General features: G+C 47.9%; 1 protein-coding gene across 2 annotated transcripts in view; it reads left to right on the forward strand.

Moving 5' to 3' along the window:
• The window catches only part of Actr3b (actin related protein 3B), a 94,221-nt gene that overhangs the window by 53,229 nt on the left and 21,422 nt on the right, over positions 1-19,570 (forward strand). For both annotated transcript variants that reach the window (XM_032907166.1, XM_032907167.1), the window contains 4 exons: positions 11,884-11,979; positions 12,582-12,689; positions 16,754-16,897; positions 19,168-19,341. In XM_032907166.1, coding sequence (XP_032763057.1) covers positions 11,884-11,979; positions 12,582-12,689; positions 16,754-16,897; positions 19,168-19,341 — 522 coding nt within the window. The remainder of the gene's footprint in view (positions 1-11,883; positions 11,980-12,581; positions 12,690-16,753; positions 16,898-19,167; positions 19,342-19,570) is intronic.

Genomic DNA, 19,570 nt, shown 5'->3' on the forward strand with positions numbered 1-19,570 from the left:
TCTGACCTGTCTCTGAGGTGTGTTTTCACACTCAGACTGTCAGGTGTAGCTTGTGTCACAGGCCTCTGTGTTTCCTCCCCTGCACTCACACAGTGGTTACATTGACTAAAGGAAGCCAGGAAATTGAGAGTGTGTGAGTTACTTTGTCTCAGACTGCGCCGGCTGGGCTTGGCGCTCAGCTTATCACTGACTACCCCTTGGATAGGATTTTAGGCCAGGCACCGTGCCCAGCTGCTTCTTCCTTCTGCCTGCTTCAGCTAACTGTGCCAGCTCGTCTCTGCCTCTGCCTGAAGGGCGTCTGATCTAAGGCCCGTGGAGGAAGTGTGGGTACAAGCCACAGGACACTTTCCTGGAAAGAAGGAAGGGAGGAAGGAAGGAAGGAAGGAAGGAAGGAAGGAAGGAAGGAAGGAAGGAAGGCAGGCAGGCAGGCAGGCAGGCAGGCAGGCAGGCAGGTAGGCGGGCAGAAAGCTACCCAGATTTTTTGCCTCTTTCTCTGTCCTGCCTCTATTTTCCTCCTGCTCCCCCCTCCCATCTCTCATAGATACACATCCTTTTCTGGTTTAGCATATATATAAAAACTGGAAAAACAATCCGTTTCTAGGAGGTGGTGTTTTATGTTAGCCTAGAAAAGTCCATTTGCTAGTAGGCACCTATGGTGAATTTTAAAAATATTCAAATTCATTACTAAAATAAAAAAAGTCATACTGTACACACTGTACTTTGAATTCTGCAAGTGCTGGATACGGTGAGGGAATTTCCTGTTTCTGTCAGGTGTGTGTGTGTGTGTGTGTGTGTGTGTGTGTGTGTGTGTGTGTGTAGCACAGAGGCCAGAAGAGGGCCTTGGATCCCCTGGAGTTAGGGTTACAGGCATTGCAAGCGGACAGAGACATGTGCTGGGAACCAGACCTAGGTCCTCTGTAAGATTTTAACCACTAAGAAAACTCTGTAGCCCTTCCACCTCGTTTTTATAGTAAAAAGTTACACTTACGGATTTTGTGTGGTAGTGCGGGGTATGTGTGTGCTGTGGTATGCACTTGAAGGGCAGAGAAGAGCACGCCAGGTTTCTCTCTTACCAGGCAGATCCTAACACCTCGGACTCCGGTCTTTGTGGCAAGGGCTGGGCCCTCGTGCTGGTTCTCCATCTTCATGTCTTGAGCCAGAGCTTCCCACACTGGCTCTGCAGGGAGCCACGTGGGTCCTCTGCCCTGCCTCTCACAGGTGTGTTTGCTGATCTTCCTGAACCTTTGCGTGTGCGTGGGGGATGGACTCAGGGCTAGTGTGGCAAGCCCTTTCCCAGTGGAGCCATCTCCTGTCAGCGGGTGGAGCTAGAAGGAGGGAAGCAGATGTGGGAGGGAGCGGAGACATCTAACGGCTGTTTTAGGCGAGGACTTGGGGTTTAGTGCGCCTAAGGCTTTAGTGTGTATAAGCCCTGCATGACTCATATCACCAGCCCTTTAGGAGCCCACAGGACTGTCCTTTGTGACTCTCGTACCTGGGCATTGGAGGTACAGAGCGAGAACAAGCTGGTAATAGCAGGTTTTCTTTTCCTTTCTTTTTTTATTGGGTATTTCTTGTATACATTTCAAATGTTATTCCCTTTCCTGGTTTCCTGTCCATCAGCCCCCTAACCCTTCCCTTTTCCCTTCTATAAGAGTGTCTCCCTCCCCATCTACCCCCTTACCCCTACCCCCGACAATCCCCTACACCGGGGGTCCAACCTTGGAAGGACCAAGAGCTCCTCCTTCCATTGGTGCCCAACAAGACCATCCTCTGCTACGTATGCAGCTGGAGCCCAGGGTCAGTCCATGTACAGTCTTTGGGTAGTGGCTTAGTCCCTGGAAGCTCTGGTTGGTTGGCATTGTTGTTCATATGGGGTCTTAAGCCCCTTCAGCTCTTTCAATCCTTTCTGTAATTCCTCCAATGGGGGTCCCATTCTCAGTTCAGTGGTTTGCTGCTAGCATTCACCTATGTATTCGCTGTATTCTGGGTGTGTCTCTCAGGAGAGATCTATATCCGGTTCCTGTCAGCCTGCACTTCTTTGCTTCATCCATCTTATCTAGTTTGGTGGTTGTATATGTATGGGCCACATGTGGGGCAGGCTCTGAATGGCCAATCCTTCAGTATCTACTCCAAATTTTGCCTCCATATCCCCTCCTATGAATACTTTTGTTCCCCATTTTAAGAAGGAGTGAAGCATCTGCATTTTAGTCATCCTTCATGAGTTGCATCTTGGGTAATTAGAGCTTTTGGGATAATCTCTACTTATCAGTGAGTGCATACCATGTGTGTTTTTCTGTGATTGGGTTACCTCACTCAGGATGATATTTTCCAGTTCCATCCATTTGCCTATGAATTTCATGAAGTCATTGTTTTTGATAGCTGAGTAGTACTCCACTGTGGAGATATACCACATTTTCTGTATCCATTCCTCTGTTGAAGGGCATCTGGGTTCTTTCCAGCTTCTGGCTATTATAAATAAGGCTGCTATGAACATAGTGGAGCATGTGTCTTTGTTGTATGTTGGAGCATCTTTTGGGTATATGCCCAGGAGAGGTATAGCTGGGTCCTCAGGTAGTGCAATGTCCAATTTTCTGAGGAAACTCCAGACTGATTTCCAGAGAGGTTGTACCAGTCTGCAATCCCACCAACAATGGAGGAGTGTTCCTCTTTCTCCACATCCTTGCCAGCGTCTGCTGTCACCTGAGTTATAGATCTTAGGTATTCTGACTGGTGTGAGGTGGAATCTCAGGGTTGTTTTGATTTGCGTTTCCCTGATGATTAACGATGTTGAACATTTCTTTAGGTGCTTCTCAGCCATTCGATATTCCTCAGCTGTGAATTCTTTGTTTAGCTCTGTACCCCATTTTTTTTTCTTTTCTTTTTTTCAGAGCTGGGGACCGAACCCAGGGCCTTGTGCTTGCTAGGCAAGTGCTCTACCACTGAACTAAATCCCCAACCCCTGTACCCCATTTTTTTTAATAGGGTTATTTGGTCTTCTGGAGTTTAACTTCTAGAGTTCTTTGTGTATTTTGGATATTAGCCCTCTATTGGATATGGGATTGGTAAAGATCTTTTCCTAATCTGTTGGTTGTTGTTTTGTCCTAATGACAGTGTCCTTTGCCCTACAGAAGCTTTGCAGTTTTATGAGGTCCCATTTGTCAACTCTTGCTCTTAGAGCATAAGCCATTGGTGTTTTGTTCAGGAATTTTTTTCCAGTGCCCATGTGTTCCAGATGCTTCCCTAGTTTTTCTTCTATTAGTTTGAGTGTATCTGGTTTGATGTGGAGGTCCTTGATCCACTTGGACTTAAGCTTTGTACAGGGCAATAAGCATGGATCAATTTGCATTCTTCTACATGCTGACCTCCAGTTGAACCAGCACCATTTGTTGAAAATGCTGTCTGTTTTCCATAGGATAGTTTTGGGGCTCCTTTGTCAAAGATCAAGTGACCATAGGTGTGTTCATTTCTGGGTCTTCAATTCTATTCCACTGGTCTATCTGCCTGTCTCTGTACCAATACCATTCATTTTTTATGACTATTGCTCTGTAATACTGCTTGAAGTCAGGGATGGTGATTCCCCCGAAGTCCTTTTATTGTGAATAGTTTTCGCTATCCTGGGTTTTTTGTTATTCCAGATGAATTTGCAAATTGCTCTTTCTATCTCTATCAAGAATTGAGTTGGAATTTTGATGGGGATTGCATTGACTCTGTAGATTGCTTTTGGCAAAATGGCCATTTTTACTATATTAATCCTGCCAACCCATGAGCATGGGAGATCTTTCCATCTGCTGAGGTCTTCTTCAATTTCTTTCTTCAGGGACTTGAAGTTTTTGTCATACGGATCTTTCACTTGCTTGGTTAGAGTCACACCGAGGTTTTTAGAGACGCACGCTGGCCTGTGGACTGAGCTGGTGGCAGATAGGAATCCTGTGCTTGTCTTAGCACTGAACCGCCCAGACCTGAACACAAAACCATGCTGTTTGAGGCATTCCATAGCCCAGACCAGCCTGGGACTTACTATGTAGCACACTCTGGCTTCAACCCACAACGGTCCTGCTGCCTCAGACTCCTGGGGTGGCGATTATGAGTGTGAGCCACCGGCCACCATGTTTGCCAGGGCCATGCTTTACAGAGTTTGGGGTTTTTCTTTTTCTTTTTTCTATTTTGTTCTGGGAATTGAACCTTAGGCCTTGAGGCATGCATGGCAAGCACTCCGCCACCTAGGACACCCTTAGTGCCCGCCACTTAGGCCCCCTAATACCCACCACATACCCTAGTGCCCACCACGCCCCATAGCGCCCACCGAATACCCTAGTGCCCACCGCGTCTCTGCTTTTTTCACATTTTGAAGCAGGGTCTAAAGTTGCTGAGTTTGCGCATGAACTCTCTTTCTCTGAAACCTTGGCAGGCCTCAAAATTGTGATCCTCCTGCCTCAGCCTCACAAAAATTGGGATCACAGTGGTATTGAGTGGAAATCAAGTTGTAACTTCAGAAGAGATCTTTCAGACTTTATGAATATAACTCATAAAGAACAGGCAAGACCACCCGCCATCGTGGCAACAGTAAGGAGCCAACTAAAGCATCGTGATGGGGGTGGGTGTGGCCTGAGGTGGGGCACGAGGGAGGGTGACCGGGGCCATGGTGTGGTGACGCCGCTGGCGATAGTGAGCGTGGAGAGACCAGGATGACCAGACATCTGTGTGCTCACTCCTGCAGCCTCAGATGTTATCCATTGTGTGTGTGTGTGTGTGTGTGTGTGTGTGTGTGTGTGTGTGTGTGTGTGTGTGTGTGTATCAAGCTCCAGGGACTCACCAGTCTCCATGTCTCCAGGTCTGGGATTACAGGTTCACACCATCACATCCCTCCCCCCCCCACCTTAAATCAGGTTTTTGGTTAGCAAACAAAGAAATGGATCTCACTATGCTAATTTCATCGTGTATGTCACACTCTGCAATTCCTTGGACTGTTGTCTAAGAATCTGTCTTGCTTCAGCGTAACGCCATCACTAAAGAGCTGGTTGGGGAGGAAAGGGTTTATGTGGCTTACATTTCCACAGCCGTTCATCACGGAAGGAAGTCAGGGCAGGAACTCAAACAGCGCAGGAACCTGGAGGCAGGAGCTGATGCAGAGACCATGGAGGAGAGCTGCTTACTGGCTTGCTCAGCCAGCTACTTACCTACCTACCTTCCTTCCTTCCTTCCTTCCTTCCTCCCTCCCTCCCTCCCTTTCCTTTTTTTCTTTAAATTTTCATTCTTCTCTCATATATTGTATCCTGACTGCAGTTTCCCTTCCCTTTTCTCTCCTCAGTTTCTCCCTCCCAGCCCTCCTGTCCCCAACATCCACCCCACCTCTTCCTCCTCTCAGAAAAGAGCAGGCCTCCCAGGGATATCAATCGAGCACAGCATAACCAGATGCAGTAAAATTAAGCATAAACCCTCCTATTGAGGCTGGTCAATGCAACCCAGTAGGAGGAAAAGGGTCCCACAAGTAGGCGTAAGAGTCAGGACAGCCCCTGCTCCCACTGTTAGGAGTCCCACAGGAACACCATGCTACTTAGCCATAGCACATATGCCGAGGACCGAGGTCAGACCCCTACAGGCTCCCTGATCTCTGCGAGCCCCCATGAGTCCTGGACAGTTGACTCTGTGCTGTCCTTGGCTCCTCTGGTTCCTCCAGTTCTTCCTCCCCTCCTCCACAGGACTCTCCAAGCTCTGCCTAGTGTTCTGTGGTTCTCTGCATCTGCTCCCATCGGTTGCTGGATGCAGTCTCCCTGGTCTCTGATACAGCTCTCCTAGGTCCCCATTCTAGAGCACTGTCCAGGCAGGACAGGCTGTAGGTTGAAGGTTTTGTGGCTGGGTTGGTGTCCCAGTCCTTCCCCTCGAGGCCTTGCCTGGTTACTGAAGATGGCCCGTTCACCAGCCTGCTTTCTTACAGAGCCCAGGACCACAGTAGGCTGGGCCCTCCCCCTCCAATCATTAGTTCAGAAAACCCCCGCCGGCTGAATCTCAGTGGGGGCGTAAGATCGAGGTTCCGTCCTCTCAGGTAATCCCAGCGTGTGTCAAGTTGACGTAAAACTGAGCAGCACATCAGTGGTGGCTTGGACAAGCCCTTCCCAGCTCAGTGGCCACTCGTCAGCGCGGAGAGAGATGGCTGATGGGTCCACTCAGTCTCGCTGGCCCACCCGACATGTTTCACCTCCTCCCCGGCTCTCTTTTCATTGGCCGTTTGTATTTTAAAAGTTGTTTCTTAGGCAGTGAGACGGCGCAGTAGGTAAAAGTGCATTCTCTGCAAACTTGTTTGGTCCCCAGAGTTTGTACCCGCAGTGCAAGAAGAGACAGGATTCCCAAAAGCTGACCTTTGACCCTCATGGCGTGTGTGACACTTGTGAGTCTGTGCTCACGGGCACACACAAATACCAATAATAGTAATAAAAATGTTTTTTAAACTGCGATTATGGAGGGGCTTGAGGGTAGAACTAGGTATGTGCATCAGTTTTCCAGCTCACGGAGAAATATAGATTATTTTTCATAGTACTCATTAGTTATTCATTTTATATCAGCACCAGGTGATAGTTTTATGATTGCTGTGGATTACAGTGTCCGTGCAATTTAATTTTATGTGATGTTCTAATCATACGCTTCAACATTAACACAGTAAGGAAACCTTGCTCTCGTGTAACGGTTTGGGAATGTTTTATTAAGTGTGCCTTCCAGGGGCACCCTTGCCTGGTGACTTGTCCTTTGGTGATGGACAGGAAGAAGGAGACAAAAGGCTGAGGAGGAAATGGGTTATGAGGGCGTACCCTCAGGCACACTGACTTTGATTCCAGAACCAAGAGACCCTGACTGTGTAACAAGTGTTTCCTGAAGTAGAAGTAGAGTTTAACTCTTCAAAGATGGTGGGTTATGATTTGTAGCCAGTGATAGGAGTCTAAGAATAGTAGTTCAGACAAGTTGGGGGCTCTGATTTTCTTGATAAAATACGTCTAAGGCAGGCAGTTGGTGTTGGGCATGGATGCTCTCTGGTGTCTGGGGTCTTTCTTCTCTAGTGTACTTGATGCCTGGCTTCTCTGGTAGGGATGCAGACTGTCCCACGGTTGGTTGCTGTAGCTTCAGGGATTTCTTTATTCTGAGGGGAGAGGGAGGGTCTACTGTTTGGTGTCCGCTTTGGTATCTTATTGGCTAGAACTTACCTGCTCAGTCATCCTGGCTCACAAAGAAGTCTACGGCATGTCTTCTGTCCGGGCCTGCTGCCGTTTCCGGTATCAGTCAGTGACTAACCAGTAACGGCCACACGGCGCTAATATGTACCCCTCATAGTACCTGTTGGAATAGGTAATTCACAGGTCTGAGGCGAGCCGCTAGACAGAGCTCAGCTGCTCCGTGCCCATCTCGTAGGTTACGCGTCAGGGACCCCATGGGCCAGAGCGCCACAGCCATGTCGTGTCTGCTCCAGCTCTGTGGTCGTCTGCTTCTGTCAGAGTTCAGTCTATAGCTAAGGGGGCTGCATTGCTATGTGAGGGGTTTGTGTGGGCCCTGGTCCAGTCACACCCAGGTGTGTAAGCTCCCTCCTTTTGACAGGAGAGATGAAGGGAGGGACCAGGATGTTTGGAAGCAATGTCTGTGCCTTTCTCAGCCTCGACACATTAGCACAGCGATTGGTAACGTTTAGTAGGTTTTCACTCCCTCTTTTTTTTTTTTTTTAAAGATTTATTGATTTTATGTATATGAGGACACTGTTGCTGTCTTTAGAAGAGGGCATCAGATCCCATTACAGATGGTTGTGAGCCCCCGTGTGGTTGCTGGGAATTGAACTCAGGACCTCTGGGAGGGCAACCAGTGCTCTTAACCACCGAGCCGTCTGTTTAGCTCTTCCACTCAGTCTTTTAACCCACGATTTTGTATTTTATATTCAGCGTTTTCTTGCTACTGTATTCATTTATTTTTGCGTTTGTGTGTATGAGTGCTGTGTGTGTGCTCATGCGGAGGTCAGAAGACAGCGTGTAAAAGACAGCGTGTAAAAGACAGCGTGTAGGAGTCGTTCCTTCCTTCTTCCATGTGCGCCGAGGCGTGAGCTCAGGTCAGCTTCGACGGCACCACCTTCATGCGCTGAGCCATCGTGGTGGTCCGTGCTCCAGTTTTATTTTCAGTCTTTATGTTATTACTTTTCTACTGCTGTGATAAACCACTGTGACCAAAGGCAGCGTAAGGAAGAGAGTTTATTTTGGTGTAAGGTTCCAGAGTGGCTATGGTTGGGAGGCAAGCCAGCAAGCGCCGGACATGATGACAGGCGCAGGAAACTGACATGAACCAGAGAGAGCAAACAGGAAGCAGAGTGAGAGAATAAAACCTCAAGGTCCACCCCCAGTGACGTATTTCCTTCAGCAAGTCCACGTTCCCTAAAAGCCGAAAGCGTCACCTAGGGGGTCCACGTGTTCAAATTCACAAGCTTATGGGACACATGTCTCATTGGCGTTCCGTAGCCGTCACCAGAAGAGCTGTATAGCGGGCAGCTGACGCCTGTCTGTCCTGTACTTGTTCTGTTTTCAGACACTAACTCCTGCTTCTGGTCCCTGAGACACAGCGTAGTCTCTGTGGATACAGGCGTGCAGGCTGTTTGTTGTTGTGTGAGGCAGGGTCTCACCCTGCCTGAACTCCCCATGTACCAGGCTGCTGTCAGACTCTTAGATCTGTCTGCTGTGTCCCTGAGTGCTGGCATAAAAGGTGTGTAGCACTGTGCCCACCTCTACATACCATTTGATTCTATGTATAGATCTTTCTTTTCTTTCTTAATAATTACACATTTTAATTAGAATATATCATTTCCCCTCCTCTCCTTTCCTCCATCCAGTTCCTCCTGTGTTCTCTTGTTCCAACTCCTTCAATGTACCCTTCGCTGTCTCTCAAACTCATTATCTGTATTATTATTATTATTGTTGTTGTTGTTGTTGTTACATGTATAAACACATAGATATGTAAGTATAACCTGCTGAGTCCATTTAGTGCTGCTTTTATGTACGTGAGCTCAGGGCTGACCACATGGTATTGTATAACCAGTCAGGGGACTCCTCCCTGGGAAAACCTAATTCTCTCTCTCAGCAGTGGTTGGTTGATGTCTAGGGGTGGAGCGTCATGGCCTTTCACATCGGCATGTGTAGTGCTCTTGTTGGTTTTGTTCCAGTAGCATGGGTGAGAAGCTTCCCTGCCCTTTCTAGGAGATTGCTCTATAATCTCAAAGCACTTCCTGGACCCCTGGCTCTTATAATCTTTCTATCCCCTCTTCTTCATTGCTCGCTGAGCCTTAGGTCGCAGGTGTATTTCTTTCAGCCAGACACCATATGACCTGGTATTCTTTGTATTTTGACCAGTTGTGATTTTATGTGGTGGTCTCTGTGTCCTACAAAATCAAACTTCTAACGGGAGAGGGCTGATGTCTTAGTCAGGGTTTCTATTGCTGTGATGAGACATCATGACCAAAAATGCAAGTTGGGGAGGAAAGGGTTTCTTCAGCTTACACATCCATAGCACTGTTCATTATTGAAAGGACTCAGGACAAGAACTCAAGGAGGGCAGGAACCTGGAGACAGGGGCTGATGCAGAGGCCATGGAGGGATGTTACTTACTGGCTTGCTTCCCCTGGCCTGCTCAGCCTGCTTTCTTATAGAACCCAGGACCACCAGCCCAGGGATGGCACCACCCACAATGGAATGGGTCCTCCCCCACTGATCACTGATTGATAAAATGCCTTACCATTGGGTTTCATGGAGGCCTGTTCTCCATTAAGATTCCTTTCTTTCAGATAACTCTAGCTCGTGTGTCAAATTGGCATACGCCCAGCTGTCACAGATGAGATTTCCACTTACCTGTGGGTATGAGAATAAGTATTTAGAATGCTGGTCTAGTAAAGTAGTGTTAGCAGCTTCTCCTCTAAGACCCATGACCTCCATTGCCCTGGCAGGTTGGCTAGGTGGTCAGTGCCAGGTTGTTAAGAAAGCTTGGGTTTGATTAGAGAGCTTCTGGTTACCAGCAAGTCTGAGCACCGTCGTTCAGGACCGTCCTGAAAGGCTGGTCATTGCCGTGGCTCATAGGCATCACGGCTCGCTAGGACTACCAGCTGCTGCCTCCGTGGCAGCTTGCATAGCACCTTCTTATACTATGAAAGCTAGTTCTCAGCAAGGAGGCTTTCTCTGAGCACTCTTTATTTAAGATAATTAGGGTTTAATTTGGGATTCTCAAGCAGTCACCGTGTTGTGATTGTATATAGTCCATTGCTCACCTCACCCTGAGCAGCATATAGAAGACCTTCTCGGCATTAATATTAATTTTCTGAGTTTATGCACAGTTAATAAACATTTTGGTTTTGCAAAAATGTTAGATTGATGCTGTGGCCAAATACCAAATTATTGGGTTTCCCTTTCTCTCACGGAGACTGTGTAGCTGTGCGCACCACAGAGTTAAAGTAACCATACTGAAGCCAGAGGCTATATTTTCCTGCTTGAAGTGTTCATCGTGTGCTCTGCTGCCCTGACAACACCACAGACAGAGTGGCTCAATCAAGAGACATGTATTTTCCATAGTTTTGGAGGCTGCAGGTTCAAGACCAGGCAGGTATTGTCTGGGCTGGTTCCTGCCGGGGCCTCTTCCTGGCCCTTCCATGCTGCCTTCTTGCTGAGTCCTGGCTTGGCATCTTCCCTGTGCTAATGTGGTAAGGAGAAAGGTGGGGAGGGAGGCAGACAGTAGGCGAGAGGAAGAGGGAGGTCACGGTTGCGGGTTTAGGGCTTTAATGCATGGATTTTAGGGGACTCTTGAGTCCGGAATAAAGGATAATGTGGCCCAGAAGATTTTCATTGATTTTTGTAGTTTACATGAATATAAGATGTAGAGCTCCATTGTTTTGAAAGAATACAACCCCTTGTTTTCATTTTCTGCTGTCTGGTGATTTCTGTCCTACTTGGTGGTAGTCACCGTTTTTAAAAGGCTTCGCGACTTGGTGAGAGTCTTTCAAGATTCTACCCGCTTTTTCCCATGCCCCGCTAGGTACGCAACCACTGTTCCTTACTCAAAAACGTGTGCAACCAGAAGCGTTTGGATTTTGGAATACTTGAGCATACATAATGAGATACCACGGGGTTAGGGCTGAGGTCTCAATGCTAAATGTATCTGTGTTTCACCAGGATCTGTGCACACAGCCTGAGACGATTGTATACTGTGCTTTAGTGTACCTGACTGACCTGTCTTGTAAGGTCACTGTGACATCAGGTTGCTGCCCAGAATCTCCAGTTTGCAGTATTGTAGGCTGCTTCTTCGTGTGTGTGTGTGTGTGTGTGTGTTTGTTCCATTTATGTTTCAATTACTTTTCTCTTTGTTTTAGCATTTTTACATAATATTGACTGTTAGCATTTGCTCTCAGTGCATGTGTGAGTGTGGGCTTGTATGTCCAGGAGGTTGCTGCCTGGGGAACATGGCAGTCATCCTGGAGTGTGATGGGCTGAGCTGTGCTGTGAGTGCCAGGTGGGAGGAAGCTTCTGCCTGACCTCTGCTGCTTCTTTGGAGAGCTCGGCTGTCTCTGGCCCAGACACCGGGTCTCGTGTCATGAGTCTCACTCCTGGCTGAATTCCGTTGCCTGTGGTGCCCCGCATCAGGGCTCTCTGTTTTAGGGAGGTGATGAACAAGCCCTTCCTTTTTCTGTGACTGGTCGAACTTTGAACTTTGGGTGAGTCGTGAGAGCAGAAGCCCCACCCAGCCTCACTCTGCCTTGTCAACGCTTTTAAGACCCACAGTAAGCTACAGTAGTCGCCCTCAGTGAAGCCGGTCTTTACCCTGGCCAACCTACCTGAGGGTTAGCCTTTTTATAGTTCTGATGTAGATAATGTTCTCTTACAGACAGAACCTCCACTGAACACACCAGAGAACAGAGAGTACCTTGCAGAAATCATGTTTGAATCATTTAATGTACCAGGGCTCTACATTGCAGTACAGGTAATTAAAAAAAAACAAACAAACCACATTGTTGTCTTTGTGATCCTGACAGTGTCAGAAGCAGCAGTCCCAGGGCTGTTTGTGCTCAGCCTGGCCAGACACTCGTCACTGCCACTGAATAAAGCTGGTCTGGCTCTGCAGGTTTCCTGTGCAGAGTTGGAGGCAGGAAGATCAGGGGTTCAAGGCCATTCTTGGCTACACAATGAGCCTGGGTTATGCAAGACCTTACCTTCAACCACAGATAAACTCACAAACAAACAAACAAACAAGCAAACGCTCCACGTGTGTGTCAGCCTGCAGTGTTTGTGGCTGCGCTTGGACCCTCAGCAGATTAGAAGTTAGATCTAATGATTTAGCAGTGGGATTCCATTTCATTGATTTTTTTTGTAAAACTGTGTAGGTTTTTGTTGAAAACTTGACCCCTTCATTTGAAGTGAAAACTGGCCCGTTGACTAAGTGAGAATTGCAATTTGGGAGATGTGGGGTTGGGAAGGGGAAGTTTGTCAGGTGTGAGAAGTCAGAAAGAGTTCACTGCAGAATCTGAGGCCAGCGGCGGCCCCTGATCTTCCTGGGTTTTATGCCTCTCTTCCATGTCTCTCTAGGCAGTGCTGGCCCTGGCGGCCTCTTGGACATCCCGGCAAGTTGGTGAACGCACCCTGACGGGGATAGTCATAGACAGTGGAGACGGCGTCACCCATGTTATCCCGGTGGTAAGCATGGGCTCTTGCTTTGTTCTCGGAGGGTTAACCTGACCCGGGGTAAGAGAAGATGCAAAAAAGGCAAAACAAAACTCAATTTCCTCCGAGCAACATGCTTATGTGCTGTAGTAGAAACAGCAATGGGACCTTCCTTCCCTCCCTCCCTCCCTCCCTCCCTCTCTTCCTCCCTCCCTATCTCCCTCCTTCCCTTCCTTCTTCCTTCCCCCTCTCTTTCTTTCTATCTTTCTTTTTATTTTGAGACAGGGTCTCTGTGGCTGGCTTGAACTGGCAGACACTTCTTTGCCTCTGCCTCTGCCTCTCAAGTGCTGGCATTAAAAGTATGTGCCACCATGCCAGCCTTGGCAGTGGTAATTTAGAGTCCAAGAAGGTGAGAAAGAGTTCGAAAGATGGCTATGTTTATGCCTTTGGTCGTTTTGAATTATGGAGCAAATTCTGTAGTCACAGTTTTTTTTTGTTTGTTTGTTTGTTTTTTGTTTTTGTTTGTTTGTTTGTTTTTGTCAGACTTCTGCTGTATTCCCATGAGTGTCACATCAGTGTCCTGGTTCATTGTGGTGGCCTGAATGAAAATGGCCCACAGGGAGTGACATTGTTAGGAGGCGTGGCCTCGTTAGAGGAAGTGCATCACTGGGGGCGGGCTTTGAGGTTTCAGGTGCTCGAGCCAGGCCTATGTGGCTATTCATCCCTGCTGCCTGGGAATCCAGATGTGGTCCTCTCAGTCCTCCTTCAGCACGTGTCCTCCGGCATGCCACCATGCTGCCCACCATGACAGAACCTCTGAACTGTAAGACAGCCCCACTAAAGAGAGCTGCCGTGGTCGTGGTCTTCCCAGCAGTGGAAATCCTAACCAAGATGTCATCATTCTGAGCTGTGCTAGAGACCACTCTGGACGTCAAAGCCGAGGCTTGGGCATGACCTGAGGGCTCTGACCATCTGGGGCTTTGGAGAACTTGCTCTTGTATCTGGATGAATTAAAGACCTAGAAGGGAGAGTTCCCGTTTGATTGTAGGGCTCCTCACCATACCACCTTTGAGTCTTAAGTCATTAGGAGAGTCACTTCTGACTCCAACTGCGGGAGGCTTTCCTGTCTTTCTTTGGCCCAAGGGATTACTTGAAGGAATTATTTAAAAATAAATCAACTAGTGTCAGTAGAAAGTCAGTCAATCCGGGCCACCCCTCTTCAGCTTTCCTTAGTAACCATAGTTACAGTGTTAACCACAGTTATTTATGTCAACCATAGCTATAAACACACATGAAATATAGGAAGCTCTGTAGCTTCTTTTTGCTACTTATGGGCTCTATTTCTCCCCACCCTTCCTCTGGTTTTACCCCTATTACTAAATAGGAGAGAAAGAAGGCTAGAGAGAGAGGGAGGGAGGGAGAGACAACCACCAACTCCGTCTCTTAGGGTTCCAGCATTTATTTTTATACCATCTGAAAAGTTCCCAGAATCCCAAATGTCACACAATAACAGAAGCTATCTGTAGCTGACAAAATCATAGTCAGCTGTTGTGGTCAGTTGGAAGTGGTCCTACATCCCCACACCTGGGACCAAAATGAAAACATTCTTATAATATTTCTGTGTTTTTAAAGAAACCAGAATACCAGAAATGTCGCTACAGAGCTCTTTTTTAAATTTGAAGGCTTTTGCTTTTGAAAAATTCTGTGGGTGTGAATGTATGTCTGTGTGTGCATGTGTAAGTGTGCATATGTGCGTGTGTGTGCACACATGTGTATGTGTGTGTGCTTGTACATGTGTGTGTACATGTGTGTGTATGTGTTGCATACTGCATTTACATGGGAGTGCATGTCATGATCATATGATCTTGTGGGAGTCAGTTCTCTCTATCATATGAGTTCCAGGGATCAAACTCAGGTCAAGCACCTTTATCTAAGCTATTTTACCAGACCTTAAATAAGTTTATTTATGTTTTGAAAAAAAATTAAAAGTTATTTAATTGTATGTATGTGTCTCTGTAGGGGTTTGTGCATGTGAATACAGGTTCTCCCAAGAGGCCAGAGATGTTGGAACCGCTGGAACTGGAGTTATTATGTCTGCTGTCTGCTGTCAGTGCTGGCAACAGAGCTCAGTCTGCTGCAGAGCAGTACATGATCTTAGCCCCTGAGCCATTTCTCCAGGCCCCTAAATATAATTTTAAAATGCAAATAAGAGTATTAAAAAAATCCAAAATTGAGTGGGGTGGCACAAGCCTGTAATCCCAGCGTTTGAAAGGTGAAGGCGGGTTCAGGAGAGAAAGGTTGTTCTTGTCTTTGCCGAGCTTAGGGCCAGCCTGGGACACATGAGAACTTGTGTCAACCAGCTCCACAAAATGGAACGCCTGCCTTCTTGTACATGTGTGTGTATGCACACAACAAACAAACAAACAAACAAACAAACACAAATCAAAGAAAAACCAAACAAATAAAACCCAACTTGGCCAAAGCCAAGCAAAACAGGCGGACTCCTTTTTTGCTGATTTGTGTCTACTGAAAGCTGAAGTCATGAGAGGCTTGGTAGTCAGGGAGGACAGCAATCCAAGCCCCTATCCCTCCCATACCCCTGCCCACATGCCCTCTTCCTGGGAGGAGTGGACCCTCCAGAGCGGTCTCAGATGCCGGCTCTTATGGGAATTTCTGGAGGAGGTGAGGCCACTCTGGCCTCGGGCTTCTCTCTGCTGTGCTTGCTCTCTTGAAGAGCAGACCTCAGCTCCTTGCACCGGCCCCAGGTCTGCCTGCAGTTGCTCCCATCATCTCTACACTGCGGTGACGGTGAGCAGAGGCTCTTTCGTCACTCTTTCACTTCGCCCAGGGTCAAGGGTCACTCAGCAAATGTATGGTGGGAAGAGAAGACATTTCACATAGAGCCTAGGTCCAGAGAGAAAGGGTTTTTGTAATTTTCACTGTGTATTACTTTAGGTTCTTCTCCCATTTACAAAGATTAATTTCTTACTGAAAATTTGGATAAAGTAATAAACAATAGAGAAAAAAATTACCCATAAACCCATCAAGACGTTCACATTATAAACTGCGAAGCTTTTCAAGCTTTGGTTAAGAGACAGACAGACAGATGACAGATAGACAGATAGACAGATAGACACACACGCACACGCATATGCAGCACAGAGCTGTCGTTCACCTTCATGTCCTCTCTTCCCCCTGGGCCCTGTGGCATAGAAACCATGAAGTGCTAGAGTGTGGAACTGATACCGGTGCCCCCATGCCTGGGTCTTTGCAGACAAGCTGTATGGGTGGCCAGGCTTTGGCTGCTGTGGCAAGTGTGTGTCCACAGAGTTGAGTGGGGGGTAGGGCATCGCTGCTGTGGGCATGTGGACTCCAGGCATTAGTCCTGCCAGGTGATAGATAGCGGAGTTATTGTGGACGCCCACAGGCCTCTTGCAGACATGCCCTCAGTAGCTCAGGAAGGCGTCAGGGAGGATCCAGATCCTACACTGTCCTGGTCTTCAGCCACCACCGGTTAGCTATCTTTGAATCGCTTTCAGTGTGCTGGACAGAACCATTTCTTGAATGCTTAGTATCTGCCATTAAAGTACATGTTTGACACGGTAATGCCCTCAGGGCATTTGCTCCACACTAGGGATGGGGGTCTGGGTCCAGGCTTTTGGGGATCACAGTCCTCTGTACTTTTCCACAGTTGCTAACTTTGGTTTAGGGGTAGCTTTGTCAATGGTTTAAGAGTGCACGAACGAAGCCTGCTCTGTGTAGTTAGAGGGAAGAGTTACTGTGTCTACTGTAACTCTTCTCTCGGGCAGCAGCAGCTTTTAGGAATGAATAATCCTGTGCCGTTTCCTACATGTTCCTAATGGAAACATTTTGGTTGCTTATGGAGAGTGAGGCTATTGGAGTCATTTAGAATTTTAAATATTAATGGAACTGCAGATGCAGTCATTTAAAAAGACCTTAGGTACAGAACCTCACAAGTGGGCGCCTTTAAATGCTACTTCAGTGCCCAGAAGGGTGGCATCCGGGAAGGTGAGGCTGTGCATGGGCTCTGGACTGTGGTTACTGACATGGCTGTCCTGCATCCTCTTCCTCTCCAGGCAGAAGGTTATGTAATTGGAAGCTGCATCAAACACATCCCAATTGCAGGTAGAGATATTACGTATTTCATTCAACAGCTGCTAAGGGAGAGGGAGGTGGGAATCCCTCCTGAGCAGTCACTGGAGACCGCAAAAGCCATTAAGGTAAAAAACAGAAGGGAACCTGGCTGGTTTGGGGGTGAGAGAGAAATGGTGCTTGGACGTCCCCTCAATGCCACTGTCCCCTCCTGTCCCTTCCTGTCCCCCTGAGAGCGTGGGCCTTGATTGCTGTTGAGTTCTGTGTGCTGGGGACTTGAGGTTCAACGTGCTCTCCTACACAGAAAGCACGTGATAGCTGGTGTTGAGCCACCGGTGTGTGGAGTAGAACATCATTTAATTGGAGCCTAATTAAACAAAACCTTCAATTAGCTGCATGCTGCTTCTACATCTCCCTCCATGCTTCTGTTTAGAATCAGGAGGTGAGTCTCAGCGGCAGCAGCTGTCAGGAACCCGGTGGTGTCTGCCTGCGCTGTGCCCTGAGAATATACCTCAGAACAGAACGCTGCCCGTCTAGATCTCAGAGTCCTTAAGCGGAATGCACCTGCACGTCTCCAGCCTCAGTTACGTGCTAGAACAGAGACAGGAGAATGAGCTTAGTAACAGAAGAACAGAGTGGCTCTTGGGTCATTATTTAGAGTGTCTACTTGACCTCATCCATCTTCGTACTGGTGCGGGGGCAGTTACAGACCATTAAAAGGGATTTTTCTTCTCAGCTAGCAAAACCAAAACACATTCAAAAAAATCAAAATGCAAGAGATCCTGAGTGTTCAAGGCTCTCATCTAGCGACAGGAGGACCTGGAGAGGGGTCTGACGTGGAGTGTGGCGTGTGGCCTCCTCACACAGCTCTGATTCTGAGCTGCAGGGTAGAGGGGTAACTCTCCTGCTGTTTCCTCTCAGCCAAGCATCTCTGGAAGCTGGTTGAATGCAAGGACGCATGAGAGACGATTTCCGAATTTTGGCTGATACTAGTTGAGAAGAATCCTTTTGGGATGGTGCAGGTAGAGGACTGGACAGAAAGAATGTCACTTGTCCCTGCCTCATGGACCTGGGCTCTCAGGACTGGGGAGACTTGAAGTCAAGCGGAAGGGAAGAGCCAGGCCTTCCTGGGTGGCCGGGGCGAGGACTGCAAAGTCCTCAGACTTTGCCTGTAGACCACAGTATTCCCAAGCTTTCCCCTAAGTCAGTGGGAGCCATCTATCGGCAACCCCAGGCTCCTGCCTGATTCTGCTCCTCTTACTCTGCAGTGCCTGCTAACTTATGCCATGTCATTTACTTATGTCAGTTGCCTAGTGTCTGATTCTCAGCTAGATTGTCTGAGTAATTCATTGACTGTGTCTCTCCAGTGTTGGTCAAGTGCCTTAGAATACCTAACCAGCAGGGTACATTCTCAGGTACATTGTGGTCAGGGGATCAAGCAGACATTTAACAGGGGGATAGACAGCACTCCTTAAGTCACACGCATGTGCATGTGTGTGCACACACTCACACACACATGCGCACACACACATACACACATACATGCACACACGCACACATACACATAGACACAGACACACATATACATACACACACGTGTGCACGCACACACACATACACACATATACACACAGACACACACAGACACACACAGAGACACAGACACACACACATACACACACCCATACGCACCCCCGACATACACACATATACACACACATGCACACACACGCATGCACACATGCACACATACATACACATGTGTGCACTCACACACACACACAGGTGCACACGCATGCACACACACATACACACACACAGACACACATACACACACCCACACACGCACACACACACACACATGCACGCACGCACACACACGCATACATAGATACACACAAGACAGACACACGTACACAATACACACACGCATGCACACACACACACACACACACACACACACACACACACACACACACACCACACTTGCTCTTTAGGATGCAGTTGGCTTCTGCATTCTAGAATGGGCCAAGCTTAGTTTGCTAAGACAGTGAAGCAGGCACCTGACAGGGAGTCTGAGGGAGCAAGCAAAGCCCGGCTGGAGACAAGGCTGACGCTTCATAGATAGATACTTCAAACAATATGTCAGCAAAATTAGGGAGAACATGGTAGTGACGCGTCACCATTGCAGAGAAGGCAGAGTTACCTGGTCAAGTGTAGCCGTGTCTGCGCTGAAGGACAGCGGGACACATGCTAGATGGTCCAGCCACACGAGAGTCACAGTGTAGGCAGAGGTGAATTCAGAGGTGTCTGTGAGGTGTGGGTTCCTGTGTATTGGTCAGAGGGCAGAGACACTGGGACTTATCAGTGCTGGCCATGTCTTTTTATGTACACACAGGAGAAGTACTGTTACATATGCCCTGATATTGTCAAGGAATTTGCTAAGTATGACGTGGATCCCCGGAAGTGGATCAAACAGTATACGGGGATCAATGCAATCAACCAGAGGAAGTTCATTATAGACGTTGGTTATGAGAGGTTCCTGGGACCAGAAATATTCTTTCACCCTGAGGTAAGAGGGCTGAGTGTCTGAGAGCAGTGTGTGTGTGTGTGTGTGTGTGTGTGTGTGTGTGTGTGTGTGTGTGTGTGCGTGCGCGTGCGCGTGCGCGTGCGCGTGCATGTGGAGTGATGCTGCCCCCTAGTGTGCACGAGGAGCAGTTCTCAGTAAAGGGGCCCAGTGAGCATGTTGGTTGTGTTACTTGGTGGTTCCAGTGTGGCTTCCTGGTGTACCTGCTTTAACA

This window comes from Rattus rattus, chromosome 6, assembly GCF_011064425.1.
Source record: "Rattus rattus isolate New Zealand chromosome 6, Rrattus_CSIRO_v1, whole genome shotgun sequence".
Classification (NCBI taxonomy): Eukaryota; Metazoa; Chordata; class Mammalia; order Rodentia; family Muridae; genus Rattus; species Rattus rattus.